Source organism: Capra hircus, chromosome 6 (genome assembly GCF_001704415.2).
Source record: "Capra hircus breed San Clemente chromosome 6, ASM170441v1, whole genome shotgun sequence".
Classification (NCBI taxonomy): domain Eukaryota; kingdom Metazoa; phylum Chordata; class Mammalia; order Artiodactyla; family Bovidae; genus Capra; species Capra hircus.
Window position 1 is genome coordinate 117,577,454 of NC_030813.1, and position 24,478 is coordinate 117,601,931.

The window sequence follows — 24,478 nt, forward strand, 5'->3', positions numbered from 1 at the left end:
TCCCTTGAATCCATGTGTCACTTCCACTGTATAATCGTAAGGGATTTCATTTAGGTCATACCTGAATGGTCTAGCAGTTTTCCCTACTTTCTTCAATTTAAGTCTGAATTTGGCAAGAAGGAGTTCATGATCTAAGCCACAGTCAGCTCCTGGTCTTGTTTTTGCTGACTGTATAGAGCTTCTCCATCTTTGGCTGCAAAGAATATAATCAATCTGATTTCGGTGTTGACCATTTGGTGATGTCCATGTGTAGAGTCTTCTCTTGTGTTGTTGGAAGAGGGTGTTTGCTATGACCAGTGCATTCTCTTTGCAAAACTCTATTAGTCTTTGCCCTGCTTCATTCTGTACTCCAAGGTCAAATTTGCCTGTTTCTTCAGGTGTTTCTGGACTTCCTACTTTTGCATTCCAGTCCCCTATAATGAAAAGGACATCTTTTTTGGGTGTTAGTTCTAAAAAGTCTTGTAGGTCTTCATAGAATTGTTCAGCTTCTTCAGCGTTACTGGTTGGGACATAGACTTGGATTATCATGATACTGAGTGGTTTTCCATGGAAATGAAGAGATCATTCTGTCTTTTTTGAGACTGCCTCTAAGTACTGCATTTTGGACTCTTGTTAACTATTTCTTCTAACGGATTCTTGCTCACAGTAGTATATATAATGGTCATCTGAGTTAAATTCACCCAGTCAAGTCCATCTTAGTTTGCTGATTCCTAAAATGTTGACGTTCACTCTTACCACCTCCTGTTTGATCACTTCCAATTTGCCTTGATTCATGGACTTAACAGTCCAGGTTCCTATGCAATATTGCTCTTTACAGCATCAGACCTTGCTTCCATCACCAGTCACATCCACAGCTGGGTGTTGTTTTTGCTTTGGCTCCATCTATTCATTCTTTTTGAAGCCATTTCTCCACTGATCTCCAGTAGCATATCGGGCACCTACTGACCTGGGGAGTTCATCTTTCAGTGTCCTGTCTTTCTGCCTTTTCATGCTGCTCTCAAGGCAAGAATGCTGAAGTGGTCTGCCATCCCCTTCTCCAGTGGCACATGTCTCACCTCCCTCCCCGCCCCAGTCCCACCCTCTGGGTCCCGAGCACCAGGCTGGGCTGCCTGCGTTCTGGAGCAGCTTCTCACTGATGCTCGTGATAGTGCACATACGCTGATGCCACTTTCTCCATTCGCCCCCCCTCTCTCCTTCCCCCACTGTGTCCACATCCATCTCTATGTCTGCGTTTCCATTCCTTCCCGGCAAATAGGTTCACCAGTACCATTTTTCTAGATTCTGTGTGCATGCATTAAGATACAATGTTTGCTTTTATTTTTCTGACTTACTTCACTCTGCATAAGTCTGCAGGTTCTTCCCACCTCACTGGAAAGGAGTGAAACTCTTTTCACGGCTGAGTAATGTTCTGTTGTGCGTATGCACCACACCCGCTTGACTCATTCATCTGTTGGTGGACATTCGGATTTCTTGTGTGTCTTGGCTATTGTGAATAGTGCTGCTACCAACACAGGGGGACACATTTGTAACCTTACTCAGTGGTCTCAGACTGAGAAGAGTTGCTGGACCCAGTTCCAATGACTGCGTGTGGAGGCTTCTCCTGACCAAGCAGCTCTCTGTGGCAGTATGGAGTCCGTGAATCCCACTCAGTCCTGATGCCATCAACCCAGAGACAGAATCAGATCCCACCCTCCACTTCTGACAACACCCAACCCAGGGCCAGGCTGCTGCCTGTGCCTCTGACTGACTGGCAACCAGAGGCACCCAAGAGCCTACCCTCTGGTCACTCCCTCAAGTGGACAGAATGGCTAGCAGAGTTCAGGGGACACTGCATTCACTCACTAGTTTAGTGAGTTACTATTCACAAAATTGAAGGATATGAGTTAAGAAGATGCACAGACATGCAGGGCGAAGTCCTGAACAAAGGCCTGCTCTTTTTGTGGAGCTGGGGGCCCAGCACGCTGGCACGTAGAGCCTTCCTGGTTCCCTGACTTGGGAATTCTCAAAAAGGATAAGAAAGCACTCCTTTTTTTTTTTTTCAAATGGGAGGATTCATTATACAGTCATGACTGACCAAGTCACTCACCAGGAATCAGGGGCGGGCCTGAAAGCCCCAGCTCTTCATTATACAGTCCTGACTGACTAAGTCCCTGGCCAATAGTGACTGACTCACCAGGAGTCGGGGGCGGGCCTGGAAGCCTCAGCTCTCCAATAGCCTGGCTGGGTCTCCGAGCGACACGCCTCCACTCTGGTTGCTGTTCAGCCGCTCAGTCACGTCTGACTCTGTGACCTCACAGACTGCAGCACGCCAGGCTTCCGTGTCCTTTACTATCTCCTGGAGTTTGCTCAAACTCAAGTCCATTGAGTCGGTGATGCCAACCAAGCTTCTCATCCTCTGTTGCCCCTTCTCCTCCTGTCTTCAATTTTTCCCAGCATCAGGGTCTTTTCCAATGAGTCAGTAATTCAAGTCAGGTGGCCAAAGTATTGGAGCTTCAGCATCAGTCCTTCCAATGAATATTCAGCACTGAGTCCTTTATTTTTCTTTAAAATGGTATATTAACATGCAATAGGGGTTTCCCTGGTGGTTCAGATGGTAAGCAATCTGCCTGCAATGTGGGAGACCCAGGTTCGATCCCTGGGTTGGGAAGAGCCCCTGGAGAAGGGAATGGCAACCCACTCCAGTATTCTTGCCTGGAGAATCCCATGGACAGAGGAGCCTGGTGGGCTAGAGTACTTGGTGTTGCAAATGATTTATATCTTTATTTTTAATTGAATATATTTATTTTAAATGTCTTAGTTTTAATTTTAAATGCCATAAATGCTGACAGATATAGCCCACATAAACCCAAGCTTCTGGGACCCCTGGTGGTTCCTGGATCATAAAGGCCCTGAGCTCTGCAAGGCGGCCCTGGCAACACGTGAGCCTCGTCCCACAGAATCCCTGGACACTAACAAACCTGGAAACTTTGTATACTTCAATTTAAACACATATATTCAGGTAACTTATCCAGAGGAAATTAAAAGCTCAGAAGTTCCCGGAGTGATTGTCAACAGGGAAATACGATGCATATCCAAACCAAGTCTTTTAAACTACTTACTACTCAATCTAAATTCAAGTACAGTAATCAAAGAAATTGAAGCTATTCATCAACTTTATAGAATTCACATCTTTTTTTAAAAGAATAATCTTGCATTTAAACAGATATCCTTCATGACACAAACCCATGAAGTAGACAAAAGAGTTTAAAAATATATAATTCTTCCAGTGTCTTAACAGCTCCATCTAAGACTTTGTGTTGGTTTGGTCCATGGCTGTGAAGAATATACACACAGCAGCTGTGACGAGGAGATGCATTCCCTCATAGAGAAGTTTTGGAGAAAACACACTCCATATAAATAAGTGATAACGCAGGGATGTCACCATAACGATATACACAGAAACTGGAACAGAACAGACGAGCGCGTAGCAGAAGCAAGCGCGCCTCAGCGCCGAGCCGCTGTCAACAGAAAGGGAGACGTGCGTTACAGCACGGCACTCTGGTCGCGCAGGCCGTGAGCGCACGCGCAGCCGCCAGAGCACGAGCCCTGGGGGGAGTGCTCAAGCCCAGCCTCGTGTCCCACTTGGGACCCAGTCCCTCAGGCAGGGGTTCTGGGAGAGCTGGGCCTGAGGCAGCACCTCCTCCCCTCCTGGGGCCTCGGCTCCAACACCCAGTGCAGGAAACTCCTGGGGATGGGCCTGGTAGACGGGCCTCAGCTCCGCTGCCCTCCTGGGGTGCCAGAGCATCTGTGCTCAGAGGAAGCCTGCCGACCCCACGGCCCTCTCGACCAGACAAGGAGGTAGGGAAACTCAGGACACTGCCTTGCTTGGGTTTCAATGTCATGTGAGTGGGGCACGTGACGCATTTGGAAGACTCTGACTGGGTTCCTTCCATAGTGACAGCCCCAGTGAGGAGGCAGTTCCTGTAACCTCAGCATAAGGTAATTTGCAGTCGAGGGGATGAGCGGAGGGCCTGCAGCCAAGCTGTCTGTCCCCACTGCTGAGCTCCAGAGCAGACGCCAGCTCCTCCGAAGAGGGGCACGGTCTACCCAGGGCCGAGGTTTTGAGCCACTGGAGATGCGTTTTCAGAGCTTGCTTGGTGGTCCAGTGGTTGAGAACATAGACTTCCAATGTAGGGGACATGGCTCAGATCCCTGGTTGGGGAACTCAAATCCTTCCTGCTGCAGGGCAGGAAGACCCTGCGCCTCAGCTGGAGAGCCTGCCCGCAGGAAACCACAGAGCCCACGTGCCACAGTCAGTGAGAGGTCCGCAGGCTGCCATGAAGAGCTCATGCACCTCAGCTAAGGCCAGACACAGCCGGAAATAAAAAAAAAATGAAAAATTTAGAAAAATCATCTCCCTCTTAAAAAAAAAAGTGTTAGCTGCTCAGTTGTGTCCAGTTCTTTGCGACCCTATGGACAGCAGCCCCCCAGGATCCTCTGTCCATGTGATTCTCCAGGCAAGAATACTGGAGTGGGCTGCCATTCCCTTCTCCAGGGGATCTTCCTGACCCAGGGATCAAAAAAGAAAAGAAATTTTCTTTTTCTACCACTTTAGTCTGGTTATAGTTTTCTGATTTTACTGGAAAAATAAAAACAGAAACAATGAGCGGAGTGACTGAAAATGAAGGAGGAAAACCTTTTCTAAAGTAAAAGAGGAACACTTCTTAATTAGGGAAAACATCAGACAACACTCCCCAACTGACTAAAATGCTCTCAACTCACCTAAAAACCATGCTAATATCTTTTTTCTCCCCAATACAAGTGTAACAGATGTCAAGTGCCAGGAAAGTCAAGCCGTGATCTCAGCACCAGGGAAGCTGCTCTCCACAGAAGACTGGGCTCTACGGCCCGGCCTTCACCTGTCCTGTCCACCTGCTCGGCTGGCCTGCAGTCACAGACGTGGTGTGCGCCGAGCCGGTCCCACAGCAGGCAGCCCTCCAGGGCAGGGAGCACACACCTCACCTGCTCACGGCCCAGATGTGTGAAGGGACCTGCCAGCTTCCTTTCCCAACCAAACCCACAGCACAGAATGTGAGGTGGTGGGAACTCCGTGGAGTAAACGGGGAGGGGAAGGATGGATGGATGGACGTGCTGGGCAGGACAGCATGGTGGGCTGCCCCGGCAGTCTGATAGGAAGGAGCCTTTGGGGCTGGTGACCGCTGGCTTCCGTGGGGGCAGGACAGGCTGACAGAGTCACAAGCCCACGGGCCCACAAGCCCCTTGGGACCGTCCAGGCCCCCCTCTCCAGCAGGGATCCTGGAGGTGAGAACTAGCTCCTGTGAGAGTGAGAGCCTCCTGCTCTCTGGCCCCCAGTGGACACCCGCTCCCTGGGCCCCAACCAGGTCTCCAGCAGCTAGATGGGACGAGAAGGGGCTTTCCATCCTGTCCAACTGGAGACCCAACTTGGTATGATCTAGAAGCAGCCAGCAGGGAGGTCTGAGCTGTCCCTTCACAGACCCGCCCCACACCCCACACGCCACGCACTGTGGACTGTTCATTCTTATTTAAGAAAACTGATGAAAAAGACTTCTGAGTTATTGGGAGCAGGAGTTAACCCACCATCAGATTAAAGATGAGGAGCCTCACCTGCTGGCTTCTGAGGTCAGGAAGTTCACCAGGTGGCTGGCCCACAGCACAGGCCCCGAGTATGTCGCAAATGCTGTCAGGAACATGGCTGGGATCTCCATGTAGGCATCCAGGCCCACGAAGCCTGCTGAGACGTCCACAGTGGCGATGCTGTTGGAGTTTCCCTGGACGAGGGCAGAAGCAGTGCTGATGTGGCTGGTCCTGTACCATGGTCACGAGAGACCACGAGAGCCGGTCGCGGGGACATGGCCCCAGGAGCCCGGCTGCCCGTTCACTCCCGGCTCCGGGGCTGACCCCGGATGACGGCCCTCCACCTGCTCGCCTCGCTCCCAGGCTTGGGGAGCAAGTGGAGTGTTTTTCACCTTTAGGAAACTATACAATGAAAGTCTGCTGATGGAAGTGAAAAGCCCCAAACTTCTGTCAACTTCAGGCAGACATGCCAACCTCTCTCCTCCCTCCTCGGAGACCCTGTCTGAGGGGCTAAGGGCGGTGGTGCCACATGGCTTACGGGAGTGGCAGGACACGGCTGTCAGGGAGTACAGGCAGTGTCAGGCCCAGGATCCTGGCCACCAAGAGGACAGCTCGTCCCACCAGGCAGTGGGGAGTCTGAACCCAAGTGCGGGTCTCCCGAGGTGTGGCCCCCACCTTTCAGTCTTCACCGACGCTGGTGGCCTTTTCTCAGACACTCGCGCTGTTTGCAGGCCTGATAGCACAAGTGTCTGTCCCAGCACAGTGCAGGCCCTTCCCAGGAACTTTTTACCCGTGGCCCAAGGACATGGGTCCAAGCTGGGTGAAGCCCACCGCCTCCTCCCTTGGCTGTGTGCCATTCTGGGCCATTGCTGGGTGGTGGCGCCGACCCAAGCATCTCAGGCCACGCCCACTCCCTGTGTGCTCGCTGTCCACCGCTGGCCCATCCCTGACAACAACCTCCTTCGTGCAGCTTCCCCACGGCCCTCTCTTCTCACGTCCGTCTGGGCTTTCCCCGACTGTATGATTCCCTCCCTAGAGACCTCGGAGCTGCTGAGAGGAGAAGGAAGAACAAGAACCTCAAACGCCACAGCGAGAGGAGGCAGGCTGACGACAGAAGAGTGGCTCTGACCCCAGGCGGTCGCTGGAGGTGCTGCCAAAGCCGACTCCGCAGCCAGGGAAGGGCTGGCCTACGGTATGGCCCGCACACTCTGGGGCTTCCCTGTGTTCGGTCACTAGGGCCTCAACAGTGCGACGCTGTGTGTGGGCGGGGGGAGAAGGGGTGGTCTAGAGGCAGAGAGAGACTGAGGGGCCCATGGGGGGCTGTGGATGCCAACTGGGCCCCATGCTCCTGACCCTGTACCATGAGGAGCCGGTGAGCTGAGGGCTGGGGAAAGGGTCAGTGAGTCTCCTGCCAGGAAACCCAAGAGTGAGAAAACGACATCCCAAGGGAAGGGCTGTGGGAGAGGAGACGAGAGAGGCCCCAAGGGCCCACTGTGCTCCTAAGGCCACACCGCTGCCCGCTTGCCTGACGTGTCGTAGGGCCCGCCGTGGGAGGGCTGGCCAGTGCTGGTCTTTCCCTTTGGGGCCTGGAGCGTGTCGGACGATGCCTGCTGCAGGTGCCCCGTGGCCGTCAGACGCATGTGCGCTGGCTGCCTATGGGCAGTGACCGAGATGTGCCAACTTCACAGACTGCCACGGAAGCTCCGTGTCCTGCTGTGGGATGAGGCCACGTGGCAGAGAAGCAAACTGAACGTGAGACTGTCTCCTTGCTTGGGGGCGCGACCTGCAGTCAGTCTTCCTGACACTGAGGCCTCAGCGTTGGGCAGAGCTGTTCAGTTCGCAGGGAGCCTATGGGCACCTTCCTGATCAGGCGGCAGGGTCTGCTGTGCCACCAGGGGCAAGTGGGAGACTCTGGTGAGCTGCACTCCGGGTACGGGGAACAGGTCAAGGGCAGGGCTGAAGGCTGAGGTGGAACTCGGTCCCTCCAGGGCCAGGAGCTGGATGCTCTGTGCACCTGTCCAGTGCTGTCCTGAGTACACAGCTGCACCCTGAGGTCTACCCTGGAGGTGGCTGGGTTGGCCTCGATGGGCTCTTCAACACTGAAGAGGAGATGCAACAAGCATGGGTCCCAAGAGAGTAACAGCCAAGCAGGAGCCCCAGCAGCGCCCAGAGCTGAGAGCCAGGGAGCAGGGAGAGCAGTCACCAGCCGAGCTGGCAGAGCCAAGCCCTCCACTCCCCTGACTGCCCGGGGGGAGGCAGACCCGCACAGCAGCTGCGCGCTGCCACCCAGCACGCCTGTCTTAGATAACTAACTGCACTCTATCTTATAAATATGTGCATGACTTAAGCATAATTCACCTTGCCATGCCAACAGTTCTTTCACTAAACTTCCCGGCTTATGGTATGATTTTCTTAAAGAAAAACTAAAAGATAAACAACATAAAAATTAATAGTCTCCTACCCACGATAATGATGAACCCTACCTGGAAATAGAAGAATGCTTGACCAAACCAGTAATGCATCACAGTGACCGCGGCTGCGCCGTGCCTCAGGGGCCTCCAGATGAACTGAGTCATGACGGTCTGGACCGCGAGGCTCAGCACCAAGACGGGCAGGTTGTGGGGTCTGAGGAGCAGTGCTGCCAGGAGGACTAGGCCGCTGTGTATCTCCCAGAGGCCCACAGTCCTGGCCGTGAAGTCTGCAGCGATGATTTGAGATTTAAGCAAGTCTTTGGTGCCCGTGAACAGAATGCCAAGGACAAAGACGTAAACAAAACGCGCCTCGGTAATACCCCTGAAGGAAGCAAAACAAGTCAGGTTCATTAGCACCAGCTACAAAAAAATCTAATACGTATTTTCCCACAAAAACCATGTGTCTCCTGAGCTGAGCTGACAATGCAAGCTTCGGGACCCACTCACTGCGGGGGGCTCTGTGGAAGTAGGGGTGTCTGCCCGTGCACATCAGACCCCCAGGACCCCCAGAGGCCGGCAGGCCTGTCCTTTATGTGTGCACTTCTCTGACAGAGCTGGCTGACAGGGAATCGTGCTCATGAGGCCAAGGGTCACCTGGGTGAAAGATCAGAGCCATCACGTGTGGCCAAAAGATCGGTCCACCTGCTTTGCATAGATAATTTGAAAAACTGCTGCAGTAGGATAAGGTCAAAGAGGGAGAAATCTGCAAAGGCCCAAGTAATCAGAGACATTTCAGGAAGAAAGGGGCTGGGACTCGTATCAAGGAGGACACTGGGCAGGCTGACAGTGAACAGGAAAGAGAGCAGCACTGATGTCTTTAAGGGTCCCCCTCTTGCCCTGACCACCCAGCTGTGCTGGATGTCCAGAACCACTGAAACCAGGCCTTCCACCCCAGCCAGGTCTGGGCTTCAGAGTGGAGAAGGAAGTCAGGAGTTAAATGTAGAGGATTCCAGAACACCGATGGACAGCAGCGCCTGCAGGCACTGAAAGGAGAGAACAGCTTTTAAGGAGATCTAGAATCGGGGCAGCTTTAGAATCACGGCAGACACAGAACCAGGAGGGAGTCTCGAATCAGGATGGATCTGGAACCAGGATAAACGGGGTGGGGAGTGGAAGCATTTCACAGGAAGAATGGGAACCAGGCAGTGCAGGCTGATGAAAGGGTGCACTGGTCTATGCTTTGGACACCAATAAGGTACATACTGTTGTCTCCATGAAAGGTGAGGAAGTGATCCATATCTTGACGTGAGTGATGCTGAAATAAGGTGCATCCGAGAGGAAAGAGGAATTTACTCATGTATCACCCTTTGATTTGTAAATAAGTTCATTTGTATTATTTTTTAGATCCTACATATAAGCAACATACACTTTGAGATTTAAACAAACAGCCCTGAGTTGGATGCCCTCACATGTGACATTCAGTCTTGACATCTGCACAGAACTCTGAGGTAAACAGCCTTTAAGGTGTCTCCCCACCAGCCCACCCCACCTGACCTTCCTTCCGCAGGTTAAGGCCTGCCACTTGGCTGCCACCTCAGCCAGGCCCTCAGCATCATCTGATTCCCCCACACCGGGTGACAGGCCCTGTTCCCAGGAGTGCCCCCTGTGCCTCTCGGCCACCCAGACAATCTGGCCACAGCTCTCAGAACTCACCCTGACATGCTTTCAGAGAGGGCAACACTTGCTTTTCTTTCTTTGACTAGCAAAGCAACACCAAACATTTAGAGAAAACCTATCCTTCTCAAACTATTCCAAACAACTGCAGAGGAAGGAATGCTTCCAAACTCACATTACGAGGCCAGCGTAAGCCTGATATCAAAACCAGACAAAGACACTGCACACAAAAGATTATAAACCAACATCACTGATGAACGCAGATAATCAGTCATCAACAAAACAGTAGCAAACCAAATTCAACCAGCATTAAAAGGATCATACACCGTGATGAGGTGGCATTTATCCCGGGGACGCAAAGATGGTTCAATACCCCAAAATCAATCAAAGTTATACACCAAGCTAACAAACTAAAGAATAAAAACCACATGTCCTCCTCAACAGATGGTGGAAAAAGCTTCTGACAAAATTCAACATCCATTCATGATTTAAAACATTCTCCAGAAAGTGGGTACAGAGGGAGCACACCTCAGCATGATAAAGGCCATGTGTGCTGAGCCCACAGCCAGCCTCATACTCAGTGGTGAAAAGATCCAGACTGAGAACGCGACAAGGATGGCCACTCGCCACTTCCATTCAGCCTGGAATTGGGAGTCCTGGCCACAGCAGTCAGGTAAGAAAGAGAACTGAAAGGGCGCCACAGTGGAAAGGAAGAAATGCAACCGTCGCTGTGTGCAGATGCCATGATGGGATACACAGAACATCCAAAATACCACTAGAGCTCATCAATGAATTCAGTACAGCTGAAAAATACAAAGTTAGTGTGCAGAAATATTCCACATTTCTATAGCTATCAACAAATTGTCATAAATAAAAAGTAAGAAAACAATCCCACTGACAACATCAAAGTAATAAAACACTTAGAAATGAATCTAAGAAGGCGATAAAAGAACCGCACTCAGAAAACTGTGAGACACTCATGAAAGGAGCTGAAGACAGCACAAGCCGGCGTGAAGGCCGTCTCAGCGACCACGTTCCCGGGTTGGAAAGATTGACACTGTTGGAGCGATTGTCTACCCAAGGCAATCTGCATATTCATGCAACCCTTCTCAAAATACAAACGGCATTTTTCACAGAACCGGAACAGGTTATTCTAAAATTTTAAAACTTGTAAGGAAACACAAAAGGTTCCAACCACCAAAACAATCTTAAGAAAGAACAAAGCTGGAGGTATCACAAGCCTTAACTTTAAACCATACTACATAGTTACACTAATCAAAACAGTATGGCACAGGCACACACACACATCACACACACACACATCGAGACTGGCAGAATGGACTGTGGAGCCAAGGTGAGCCCACACTTGTGTGGGGAGTCAGCTGACGACACAGGAGGCAACAATATACAGTGGAGGAAAGACAGTCTGTTCAATAAGTGGTGTCGGGAAAACCAGAAAGCCACACGCAAATGAAGTGAACTGGACAGCTCTGTCACACCACACACACAGACACACACACACACACAGACACACACCCAAAACGGACTAGAGACCTGGAACCATAGACCTCAGGACTCATCCACACACACACACACACACACACACAAATTCAAAACGGACTAGAGACCTGGAACCATACACACCCACACACACCCACACACACCCACACCCACACCCACACACTCAAAACGGACTGGAGACCTGGAACCATAGACCTCAGGACTCATCCACACACACACACACAAATTCAAAACGGACTAGAGACCTGGAACCATACACACCCACACACACCCACACCCACCCACACACACCCACACCCACCCACACACACCCACCCCCACATACCCAAAACGGACAAGAGACCTGGAACCATACACACCCACACACACCCACACCCACCCACACACACCCACACCCACATACCCAAAACGGACAAGAGACCTGGAACCATACACACCCACACACACCCACACACACCCACACCCACATACCCAAAACGGACAAGAGACCTGGAACCATACACACCCACACACACCCACACCCACACACCTAAAATGGACTAGAGACCTGGAACCACAGACCTCAGGACTCATCCACACACACACACACAAATTCAAAAGGGACTGGAGACCTGAAGCCATAGACCTCAGGACTCATCCATGCACAAATCCAAAACGGATTTGAGACCTGGAACCACAGACCTCAGGACTCATCCACAACTGCTGGCCAGTCACCTCGTTTTTCACTATGTGCAACCGTAAGTGACGCTTCAGAGAACACACCCATATCCCAGTCTCTTGCTTCATGTCTGGTTGTATCTTGAGATGAATTCTGCAAGAGCACACCCAAGTCAAAGGGCTGGACAAAATCAAGATTCTTAACACATTTTATAAACAGCCTTCCAAAATAGGGTCTGCTCGCCCCAACCCTGTGACTGTTAAAAACAGAGAAAGCTCTGTGACGTGCAGAAAGTGGTATTGACAATTTGCAGGAGCCAGCTGTGGGAGCTCACGGAAATCATGGGAAAGTTGGGCTTTCTGCCATGCTTCACCCCCAACTGCTAGGAATGTCCACTCATTATTACCCTCATCACTAGCTGCTTCTTAGTGGAGCAGAATGAAATCTTTAAATTCTTTATTTTTAAACAGTCCCTTAATAAAACAAACAAACAAACAAAACCTAAGTGAGCTTACTTGCAAGGTATTTGGCTCTCTCCTACCAAAAAAAGAGGCTGACAGAACTGGCTCACTGAGGTGTTCTGTTGTCACAATTCACAAAACCCCAACTCCAATGTTCTCAAGAGCATGGCATTTTTAGTACGTAAAACATTACAACAGGTCTGAAAACAAGTGCTTGTGTCTGCTAGCACACTTACTTTGAAATGTCTTTGTTGTCTTGTTGCCATGGGAACAGCACATTTCCAATGGCTGCCCGGTAGCAATAGACGCCCAGCAGGCCAAACGCCATGGCCACTTTTGATGTGAGGGAGCACCTCTTCTGAACCAACACAAAAATCATGGCGAGGGAAAGCGCGGCCAGAACAGAGAGTTCAGCCTTATGATCAGAGCTGGAATGAAATGCAAGGTGCCAGAAATTACTACGAGGACAACTAGTGATGTCACAGATCTACACACGTGGCTTTCTAAGAATGGAACAAATGAGAGGGCTGTGAACCCGAACTCTCACTGCTCAGTCACAACTGGTCCCCACCATCAGCTCTGCACGGGTCAGGGCAACCCTGCCTGCTGGCTCTCCTTCCTGGGGCTGCCTCGCTTTCCCCAACCACAGGTGAGGAGGTTCTGGGCAAAGGAGACATGTCCTGGCACCATGCTCTTCCATTCACTTGTCAGTGCAGAGGGCGTCACTCGGGGGAGTCTGCCCCCTGCAGGTGACCCCAGCAGAGAGGCTGGCACACGGCTGTCACAGCTGTCTCTCTGCCTGGCCTTCGCCCGTGCCCCCTGCTGCCTCGGCGAGCCGTCCTGGGTGGCAGGGCTTTCCCGTTTTGGTCACTGCAGCTCATGGTCACGAAGCCCAAACACTCAGTACCTGTGAAATGGGTGAGTCAAGATACACACACACCACACGGAGAAACTACTAGGGAAGACGCAGGGGAAAGGAGGCCGGTGTCAGGTGGGCGCTGGGGGTGGCGGCAGGGTCTCACTGGGGCCCCCACTGCTGCTCTGCAAGCTGCGCCGTGTGCAGCCCCCGGGTCACCGTCACAGATGGAAGGCAGAGCATAGAGGAGGCAACTCTGGGTGTCTCTGGGTGCCTCCTGAAGGCTCTGTCTTGGAGCAGGAACCACTGAAACGGCAGCCTCCTCACAAGTGGGACCGGGAGAGTCATGCCCCGACGGGAAGGCGCAGGGGGCCAGTGTGCTGAGGGAGGGTCCCGACTGAGGCGTGGGCACAGCCTGGAGAGGGGACGGGGTGGTGGGGGTGCCCTTGCAAGCACGCCTGTTAGTGCGTCTGGGGGTGGAAACCACCAACCCCCCCTGCAGTGTCCTGGGAGAATCAGAAGGTCACTGCTGCTCCGGCGCTCTTGCCCTCACACGCTCAGGCTCTGCCTGGCACGCCTCAGCTCCCCTCTGCTTCCGCACCCCAAACGGGGACAGGCCAGCACACCCTCTTCAAGGCTGCTGTGACAATGGGATGAGTGGGCACACAGCAGGCACCTGAAAATTGCTACCTGGGGCTACTGCGGTTGCCAGAGACTTGCTGTTATCACTGGGGAGAGATTTACCGTAAGAATGATTTGCCCAGAGGAATGAAGAATCTACAGCCTCTGGCGTCCAGTTCCAGAAGGACTTATCCGAAAGGGCTGTGCCAGTATGTGGCCCCAGGATGCTCTGGTGCTCGCCAAGCCCTCACCAGGTGTAAAACTGCACTTTGTGACTTGACGCTCCCGAACCACCAGTGGGAGTGCGCCTTTCCCCGCCTTTCCTCTGGGCCTCCCTCCCTTAGCGGTGTGTCTACTACAGTTTCAAGTCTTGCGTTCTGCCAACAGTTCTAAAGAAGCTCTCCCCAGTGATACGACAGTGACCTTTGTTGGTCTCCCTTGGAAATATTTTTTCATCTTGCTGTGCCTTACTTTAGTTGTTTCTAAGACTTCGTTGGCAGTGAAATGTGCGATAGAGCCAAACCCTGGGCTTCTCTATCCTAGCTTTCTCTCTGCGCTTCAGTCCTCTGCACTTGCCATACTTTCCACTGGGCTACCAGCCACCAGTGAGAGGCCTCAGAAACAGCTGAAGCCACGCCTCCAGGCTCCAGCCAACGCAGCTGCCCCTCTGGGGATGGGGGTGGGGTGGGGGAGGCAGGGGGACAGAGAGGGGCGGGGGCACAGGGCTCCTGGTCAGCCTGTCACCCCAGCCCCGCACCATGGGGGACAGGGCAGCGAGTGATGAACTACATCCTGCTGCAACGATCATTATAAAACTCACTGGTTTTCAAACAGGAACACTTACAGTGATTCGGCAATGAAAAACCAAACTACCAGGCTAGCCTCAAATAAATTCGCCTTTCAACTCAATTCATGGGTTCGTCTTTTTCTTCAGATTTCAAATACTATTTCTATCCTGAGTAGGAAAAACAGGTCTTTGGAGAGTCTGGCCCAAGGCCACAGCTCACGCCCTCACCTGGTGAGCCAGTGCCCCAGGTCGGGCCGGTGGGCCCACTGTACACCGGTCTGGTTCAGGGATCGCAGGAGCCGGCAGCAGGCCAGAACCAGCCAGGGGCTCGCCAGCACCATCCACCGCTTGGGGCCTCTGAGGGCTTCCAGGGAGGAGGGGTCCTTGGGCGCATGGCTGAGCTCCCACCCCTCAGGGCCAGCACGCTTGCCCTGCAGGGCCACCGCGACCCCGTCAAACTCCTCTCCCGTGTGTGGGCAACGCTGCGGGGCACAGTCGTCTCCCAGAAGGCAGTGTCTGTAGATTTGGTGGCACAGAGCTAAACACAGTGTGTTGACGAGGAAGTACCAGGTCTGGTGCTCCTCTTCGATGAAGCTGCTTGCGCCCAGACTCAACACATGGCCCACGGTTCCCAGGAAGCTGAGAAGATCTAACTCTGACCACCTTGAGGTGGACTGAGGTGGAGTCTGTGAAAAGGAAAATGCATTTTGTAAGGAAGAATCTGAACAGTTCACCTTCTTGCTGCACGAGCGCACAGTGCTCACTCACAGAAGATAACTCGCTGCTCCTCACGCCCCGCATCCACTTCACCCCGTCCCCCCGGGGGAACCAGAGGATGTGGTGACGGCAAGGCGACCCTGCCCTGGACGGCAAGCCTGCAGCTGAGGCACAAGGAGGCTGAGGACGCCTGGACCCCCCTTCTCGGCAGTGCCAGAGCTCTCAGCCCGTCCTTCACACCCCGTCCTTGCCTCTCACAGCCACGGCCCACCACTTGAGACCAAAGAACCCCAAGGGCATACTCCACCAAACCATACATCTAGCTTCTCCGTGAACTTGCCGGAAATCCAGTTTCCATTACAGCGGTAGGGCGTCACGGTACTAGCCCTTAGATACACTAAGATAAAGCATTTTAAGTTAAGATGAGGACTCAATGGCTCTCATCTAACACTAGTTGGCATTCATTCTATTGCCTGTGGGCACCTAGTACATGATGGTGCCGTGGTGACCCAGTCAAGCCCCGGAGGACCCACTCCTCTGGGGAGCCCCACGCTTGAGCAGGCATGGAAACGTGTGGGAAATGACAACATACGCGCTCCCTCAGCCACCGGCACGTGAGGAGGGGTGGGTGTCCACGGCCCCTTGACCAGGAGCTGCCCTCCGGGGCCTGAAGTCATTGCCCTGGGTCCCTCAGGCCCTGGGCACTGTGAACGAACCAGGACTGCCTGTGTCTCTCTCACCAGCCCGCCACCACAACCAGCTGATGAAAGAAGGTGTCAGAGGCCAAAGGCTGCAAGGAAGTCTAGAACAGGAAACTGCATTTTCCGAGGCAGAATGAGGATGAGGGCTGTTTCTTCTCGATCTCCGTCAGTCAGCTGCTTGCTCCTCTGTGCAGCCACCCTAGAGAGGCCCCTGGTCACGGTTCCAGGGACCCCGTCTTCCCGACTGAGAAAGAAGGCATGAGGCCTGACAACACAGGTGAGTGTGTGAAGCTGGGATGGCCAGGGGCCTGGGAGGCTCGGCGCTGGGAGCGTGTCCCGTCAGCTCCCACCGAGCGTGGGCCCTTTCCTCAGCTCCCACCAGCACCGTGCCTGCTACATCCTAGGGGTCTAACCCACATCTCATCAGTGGAGCAACAAGAGCAGCCCACCTGGAAAGCCAGTCCTACCTGAGTCAGACACTGCCCACCGGCAAAAATCCTGGTGAGAGCAGACATGCCGGCACAGAGCAGCGCGGCGGTCAGCGCCATCACTCCGCCCGCAGCCAGCCACGGGAGCCCGCACAGGTAGCACGAGCTGTCGGCGGCAGTGCACACGACGACGTGGAGCGCCGCGAGAGCCAGGAGCAGCAGGCCGAAGAGCAGAGAGGACACGGGCGACAGCAGGGGCACGTCCAGCTCAGCCCTGCTGCTCAGCGCCTGCGGGACGCCGAGCAGGAGCAGGGCGAGGGCCTGGAACGGGAGCAGCGTGTGTCCACGACTGTGCCAACAGGGCGCGCTCCTGTCCCCTCCAGAAACACCGAATCTCCACGTCCTTTAACTACCAAGCGCTGGCGGAGCTGTCCCCCAGCGACGCAGCGACCCTGCCCGGGGACCCGTACCTCCAGGACCAGGACGGTCCCCGCCGCCATGGAGTAGACGTCGTACTGGGCCGCTCGTCTGGTCAGCGACAGCCTCAGCATACTCAGTGCGTCCAAGTACTGCCTGCGAACCTTGGCTCCCAGGTTGACAAGGGCTTCTGAGTTACTTCCCTCCAAGTACAGCCTGACCCAGTTCCTGTGCAGTCTTTCCGACACTTTAAACTGCTCAAATCCAGGCTCTAGGAAGGAAGGGCCACACACACAAATCACCGACACGCACGCACGCGTAACCTGTGAGTCCAGTTACCGATGGCACGTGGCAGAGCCTGACACTCGTCAACACGAACTCCCGGGAAGGGTGGCCGCCCCCCAGGAAACCCCGACCGCGGTGACGCCGGCCTGTGCCCGCCCCGTCCTTCCACTGCCCCACTCGCGTGGACGGAAGCCCCTCCTCCTCGGCCTCCTGCTTGCTGCCCCCTCCCTCTCCTCTCTCTCCACCCCCCTTCCCCACGGTGCGAGAGTGGGACAGCCGTGAAACCAGAGCACTGAGCGGCCCTCAGTTCTACAGAAGCCCCAACCCTCAGGCTCTGTGTGATGACGGGGCAGGAAGTGCCCCAAGGCCGGTGGGCCCCCCGCTTTTCACTGTCAGCGGCCCCTTTCACTTGCTTCCCTTCTTCACAGACCCTCTCTGGGAAGGGATGCAGTCTCTAAGCCCCTCCTGCCACAACGCTGATGTGCCCCGCCTGCTAGATGACCCATGGCTGATGCAAAGCCAGGGCGGCGAGACGGCCCATCAGTGGGACCCAGCCCTGGCTGCGGCGGGCTCCCCCGGGACGGTGGTGGCAGGCTGCCCAAGGCCAGGGGCTGCCCGCTTCCTTTCAGGGCTGAACCAGACTCAGTCGTGACTTGACTGGCCAGCAGAGCAAGAACTTCTTTTCTGAGGCTCCCTGGTACTTAACGTGCTTTTCCAACTTAAAGCAGAGCTGTTTCAAGGTGGTCTGGGCCATGCCTTTCAGGAGCCTTGGACCAAACCACCAGCAGCGGGCCCACTCCAGCCTTCCCCGATCACAGGCTGGCATCCTTGCTGCACAGCCTGAGTGTGGGCTCAGATGTCCACAGCCCCACCACCTCCACTGGAGCCAGGGGACCTGCAACCAAGCGCTGGGGGCAGGCATGACCCCAAGCCCACTCGGTCCTCTCTCCAGGACCAGTGGGACTGGAATGACTACATGGCCCATTTCAGAGAGGCAACTCAGACACCAGCTCACGGGCTGGCAGTGAGAGCTGGGCAAGCTGTCTCCCTTACTTGTACCCTCGACCACCCCGAAGTCACAGACATGGGTGTGTCTGTGTCGGCTCCCTACTGCCTGGAGTCACAGAGAATCGGGGGCCTATGCACGCACCCAGACGGAAACCGAACACTGACTACACGCTAGGCGCGTCGGGTTCAGGTCCTGCCAGTGTGGGCCTGTGGTCCAGCCGGGTCGTCACACGCGCGCAAAACCACACACAGTGAGAAATGCTGTGGCGGGAAGGCAGAGGGACTAGCGAGAGGCCCTGGTGGCACAGCGGGCTCTGACAGAAGACTGAGGCCAAGCGTGGGGGCCAGGGGCGGTCTGACAGTGAAGCGGAAACCTGAAGGGCGCCCGGGAGCCACCCCGGTGAGCAGGGAGAGCAGTGCCCACAGGGACGGCGCGCGCAAAGGTCCTGCGGCGAGCGAGGCCCCCACTGCGACCGTGTGACAGCCCGGTGGGCGTGCCGCTCCAGACCTGGCTGGCCGTCACGGCAGGCCTGGAGACCCGTCTCACCGTCAGACACGTGCCCAGCTCTGTTTCAGGACACGCTGTCACTGGCGGTGCAGATGGCGGGTGTCCTGGAGGCTGAGGCCTGGGGTGCCTCCTCACTCTGGGGACTGGCCTCCGCTCGTCTCGGGCTCGTTACGGCCACATCCACTGCAGCGCTCAGTTCCGTATCCTGTTTTTGGTTCCCTCTTTATTACTTCTTGGTATACGAGAAGGGCCACACGGTGCCAGCAGCGACCCACCTGCGAGTTCCTTGCTTCTGGTCCAGACTGAAATAGGCACGCAGCTGGGCCTCAGCTCTGACAGAGCTCCCCACAGGGAAGCCTCACGATCTGAGTGCTGGTGCTCCCCACAGGGAGGCCTCACGATCTGAGTGCTGGTGCTCCCCAAGTCCTCTTGCCATTCAGGATGCCTGGTGCCCAACCACTCCCTGCTGGCAGAGTGTGTCTTCCACGCCCAGCCCAAGGTCAGATTGTATCTCAGCACAAACTCATGGCACTCACTCTGCTTGGCAGGGCCCCACAACTTCAAGTAGGAAAACACGCCCACATCCCATTGAATGTCGCCTCAAACCGGGAACTGACCTTCTCGGCATCCAAACAAGCCCAGCCCCAGCATTGAACACCAGCCTTGACATGCCTGGATGGGCCAGAATGAACTCTCTAAAGCCACGACCCTCCTGCTCTGAGTCATCTCTCAGATCAGGTCAGTGGCTCAGTCGTGTGCAGCTCTTTGCGACCCCACGGACTGCAGCGCCAGGCCTCCCTGTCCATCACCAACTCCCAGAGTTTGGACAGACTCATGTCCATCCAGTCGGTGTCATCCCGACCAAGCTGTAAATACCTTGTTCTTCCTCCCAGCTCAAAAACAAGAACACCCCCTTCTTGGCCCCCATTCAGCTCAGACGACAGCCCGTATCCTGTTCCCGTTAGACCCGGCGCACCTGCTGCACCCACGCCAGCCAGGCATGTGACCCCCTCTGCCAACAAAGCTGCTGAGCTCTCACCCGCCAGAGAAGTGGTCAGTTCTCAGTTTCCTCATTTTACTTTTGCCCATGCCCTGCGGCTTGCAAGATCTTAGTTCCCCGATAAGGGACCCGACCTGTGCCCCCGCAGTGGAAGTGAGGGGTCCTAGCCACTGGAGTGCCGGGGAATTCTCCTCAGTTCCTGACTTTATTTCACCTTGAACCCTATTCAACACATCCACTCGCTCCCTCCTTCTTGAAGTTCCTTCCTTACTTGGCTTTGTCAACACCAGTCCCACCCTGGCCCTCCAGCACAGACACAAGTGCCCTGCCTCACAAACTCCCTCTTGACACAGCCTCGCCCACCTCAGTGATGGTCACTGCTTCCTTACAGTGCTCAGCTGAAAACCAAAGTTGCTTTTTATGCCACTGGCTAGTCCTCTTTGCACTACCTTCAAAACAGACCCAGAAGCAACCCTCTGTCCTGGATTCCACTGCCTGGGCCCTCGCCCTCCGCTTGCACTGAGCACCTCACCCTCCTACAGAGGAGGATCTCACACCATCCACCTCACCCTCCTTCAGTGCAGCTCAGAGCCCTCCTCACGGGCACCTGAGGTGGCCTCTGAAAACGCAAGGGGAAGACTGCAGGCTCTGCACGACACCCTGCAGGAGCTCTCCACTTACTCAGAAGGGAAGCAAGAGCCACTGGAACGCCTAGAAGGCCCTCAGCCCTCACCTCCTTCTGGCTCCCCTCGGTTCACAGTGCTCCAGCCACGCTGGCCCCTGGTCACTCCTCGACTGTGCGGGCACGCCCTCACCACAGGTCCCCGCCTGGCCACAAGGCTCCCTCCCAGGCCACGTGCCCCAGGGCCCTCACTCATCTGCATGCCCACCCTTCCCTGGCTCAGCCTTTTCCCAAGGTGCCTGTCACCACCTGGCACCCTTTCCTGGCCACCTTTCTCTCTCTCCGCCTCTGGATGAGAAGCTCCCTGAGGGCAGAGCTCTCCTCCTGCTGCGCTGCTAGTGCTCTCAACAGCCCCTGGCTGAAGAGGACCACAGCGAGAAACTCAGCATTCACCAAATAAGTGAACTGATGACTTTTTCATACTGTTCATGGGGTTCTCAAGGCAAGAATACTGAAGTGGTTTGACATTCTGTTCTCCAGTGGACTATGTTTTGTCAGAACTCTCCACTATGACCCATCTGTTTTGGGTGGCCTACACAGTGTGGCTTATAGTTTTATTGAGTTAGACAAGGGTGTGGTCCATGTGATCAGTTTGGTTCAGTTCAGTCACTCAGTCGTGTCCGACGCTTTGCGACCCCATGGACTGCAGCACGCCAGGCCTCCCTGTCCATCACCAACTCTTGGAGCTTGCTCAAATTCATGTCCATTGAGTCGGTGATGCCATCCATCCATCTCATCCTCTGTCATCACCTTCTCCTCCTGCCTTCAATCTTTCCCAGGATCACGGTGTTTTCCAATGAGTCAGTTCTTTGCACCAGGTGGCCAAAGTACTGGAGCTTCAGCTTCAGCATCAGTCCTTCCAATGAATATTCAGGACTGATTTCCTCTAGGATGGACTGGTTGGGTCTCCTTGTAGTCCACGGGACTCTCACGAGTCTTCCCCAATAGCTTTGACTAGACGGTCCTTTGTCATGGCAAAGTAATGTTGGGTTAGTTTTCTGTGATTGTGGTTCTCATTCGTCTGCCTTCTGATGGATAATAAAAAGAGGCTTACGGAAGCTTCCTGACAGGAGACACTGACTTTGGGGGAAACTGGGTCTTAGTAACAGGCAAATTTGGCCTTGGAATGCAGAATGAAGCAGGGCAAAGACTAACAGAGTTTTGCCAAGAAAATGCACTGGTCATAGCAAATACTCTCTTCCAACAACACAAGAGAAGACTCTACACATGGACATCACCAGATGGTCAACAACAAAATCAGATTGATTATATTCTTTGCAGCCAAAGATGGAGAAGCTCTATACAGTCAACAAAAACAAGACCAAGAGCTGACTGTGGCTCAGATCATGAACTCCTTATTACCAAATTTAGACTGAAATTGAAGAAAGCAGGGAAAACCGCTAGACCATTCAGATATGACCTACATCAAATCCCTTATGATTATACAGTGGAAGTGAGAAATAGATTTAACGGCCTAGATCTGATATATAGAGTGCCTGATGAACTATGGAATGAGGTTTGTGACATTGTACAGGAGACAGGGATCAAGACCATCCCCAAGGAAAAGAAATGCAAAAAAGCAAAATGGCTGTCTGGGGAGGCCTTACAAATAGCTGTGAAAAGAAGAGAAGCGAAAAACAAAGGAGAAAAGGAAAGATATAAGCATCTGAATGCAGAGTTCCAGAGAACAGCAAGAAGAGATAAGAAAGCCTTCTTCAGCGATCAATGCAAAGAAATAGAGGAAAACAACAGAATGGGAAAGACTAGAGATCTCTTCAAGAAAATCAGAGATACCAAGGGAACATTTCATGCAAAGATGGGCTCGATAAAGGACAGAAACAGAAGCAGAAGATAGTAAGAAGAGGTGGCAAGAATACACAGAACAACTGCACAAAAAAGATCTTCACGACCCAGATAACCACGATGGTGTGATCACTCATCTAGAGCCAGACATCCTGGAATGTGAAGTCAAGTGGGCCTTAGAAAGCATCACTACAAACAAAGCTAGTGGAGGTGATGGAATTCCAGTTGAGCTGTTTCAAATCCTGAAAGATGATGCTGTGAAAGTGCTGCACTCAATATGCCAGCACATTTGGAACACTCAGCAGTGGCCACAGGACTGGAAAAGGTCAGTTTTCATTCCAATCCCAAAGAAAGGCAATGCCAAAGAATGCTCAAACTACCGCACAATTGCACTCATCTCACACGCTAGTAAAGTAATGCTCAAAATTCTCCAAGCCAGGCTTCAGCAATACGTGAACTGTGAACTTCCTGATGTTCAAGCTGGTTTTAGAAAAGGCAGAGAAACCAGAGATCAAACTGCCAACATCTGCTGGATCATGGAAAAAGCAAGAGAGTTCCAGAAAAACATCTATCTGCTTTATTGACTATGCCAAAGCCTTTGACTGTGTGGATCACAATAAACTGTGGAAAATTCTGAAAGAGATGGGAATACCAGACCACCTGACCTGCCTCTGGAGAAATCTGTATGCAGGTCAGGAAGCAACAGTTAGAACTGGACATGGAACAACAGACTGGTTCCAAATAGGAAAAGGAGTGCGTCAAGGCTGTATATTGTCACCCTGCTTATTTAACTTCTATGAAGAGTACATCATGAGAAACGCTGGGCTGGAGGAAGCACAAGCTGGAATCAAGATTGCCAGGAGAAATATCAATAACCTCAGATATGCAGAGGATACCACCCTTATGGCAGAAAGTGAAGAGGAGCTAAAAAGCCTCTTGATGAAAGTGAAAGTGGAGAGTGAAAAAGCTGGCTTAAAGCTCAACATTCAGAAAATGAAGATCATGGCATCTGGTCCCATCAATTCATGGGAAATAGATGGGGAAACAGTAAAAACAGTGACAGACTTTATTTTTTGGCTCCAAAATCACTGCAGATGGTGACTGCAGCCATGAAATAAAAAAACACTTGCTCCTTGGAAGAAAAGTTATGACCAAGCTAGACAGTATTTTAAAAAACAGAGACGTTACTTTGCCAACAAAGGTATGTCTAGTCAAGGCTATGGTTTTTCCAGTGGTCATGTATGGATGTGAGAGTTGGACTCTAAAGAAAGCTGAGCACCGAAGAACTGATGCCTTTGAACTGTGGTGCTGGAGAAGACTCTTCAGAGTCCCTTGTACTGCAAGGAGATCCAACCAGTCCATCCTAAAGGAAATCAGTCTTGAATGTTTACTGGAAGGACTGGTGCTGAAACTCCAATACTTTGGCCACCAGATGAGCTGCCTCATTGGAAAAGACCGTGATGCTGGGAAAGATTGAAGGCAAGAGGAGAAGGGGACGATAGAGGATGAGATGGCTGGATGGCACCACCGACTTGATGCACCTGAGTGTGAGTAAGCTCTGGGAGTTGGTGATGGACAGGGAGGCGTGGCGTGCTGCAGTCCAGGGGGCCGCACAGAGCTGGACACGCCCGCCCGCCCGCCTGCAGATAATTAAGCCCCTCAAAAGGGTTTCTGCACCACTGCTGCGTTCAGTGCCCCGGCCCTGCAGCAGACCAGGCCTCCGCCGGAGACTCCTGCACACTCGCAGGTAGGGCTGGCTCAGTCTCTTGTGGGGACTTTGTTTCTTTGTCCTGGCTCCTGGTACACACAAGGTTTTGTTTGTGCCAAGAGTCAGTTTCCCCAGTCCTGTGCAAGTTCTGTAATCGAACTGCACTGGCCTCCAAGGTCAAATTCCCTGGGGGTTCTCAGTCCCTTTGCCAGATCCCTGGGTTGGGAAACCTGCCGTAGGTCCCAGAACTTTCTTACCAGTGCGAGCATTTCTTTGGTATAACTGCCGGCAGCTGTGGGTCATCCCCTCGGGAGCTCTGTAGTGGGGCCGATGGCGCCCTCCTCCGACAGGGCTCAGGCCACATGCTGCACGGCCCACGCCTGCTGTGGGCAGAGCCCGTGCCCCTGCGGCCGGCCCCTGTGGACCCACGCCTCCACAGGAGACGCGCCCACACTCAGAAGCAGGTCTGGCTCAGTCTCTGTGGGGTCTCTCGGTCCTGGTGCACCCAAGGTTTTGTTTGAGCCCTCCAAGCGCCTCTGGCAGATATGGGGTTTGATTCTAAATGTGATTTTGCCCCTTGCTCCTTGAAAGAAAATCTATGACCAACCCAGACAGCATATTAAAAAGCAGAGACATC

The 24,478-nt window shown here is 53.4% G+C and overlaps 1 protein-coding gene across 4 annotated transcripts in view; it reads right to left on the reverse strand.

Moving 5' to 3' along the window:
• The window catches only part of PIGG (phosphatidylinositol glycan anchor biosynthesis class G), a 40,354-nt gene continuing 18,850 nt past the window's right edge, over window positions 2,975-24,478 (reverse strand). The window contains exons 7-13 of one of the 4 annotated variants that reach the window (XM_018049893.1): window positions 16,901-17,118; window positions 16,470-16,751; window positions 14,813-15,270; window positions 12,557-12,748; window positions 8,079-8,388; window positions 5,626-5,789; window positions 2,975-3,497 (exon numbers count right to left, since the gene is read on the reverse strand). In XM_018049893.1, the coding sequence (XP_017905382.1) occupies window positions 3,284-3,497; window positions 5,626-5,789; window positions 8,079-8,388; window positions 12,557-12,748; window positions 14,813-15,270; window positions 16,470-16,751; window positions 16,901-17,118 (1,838 nt within the window). In that variant the 3' untranslated portion in view covers window positions 2,975-3,283. The other 3 variants (XM_018049895.1, XM_018049894.1, XM_018049896.1) reach the window with 3 other exon arrangements.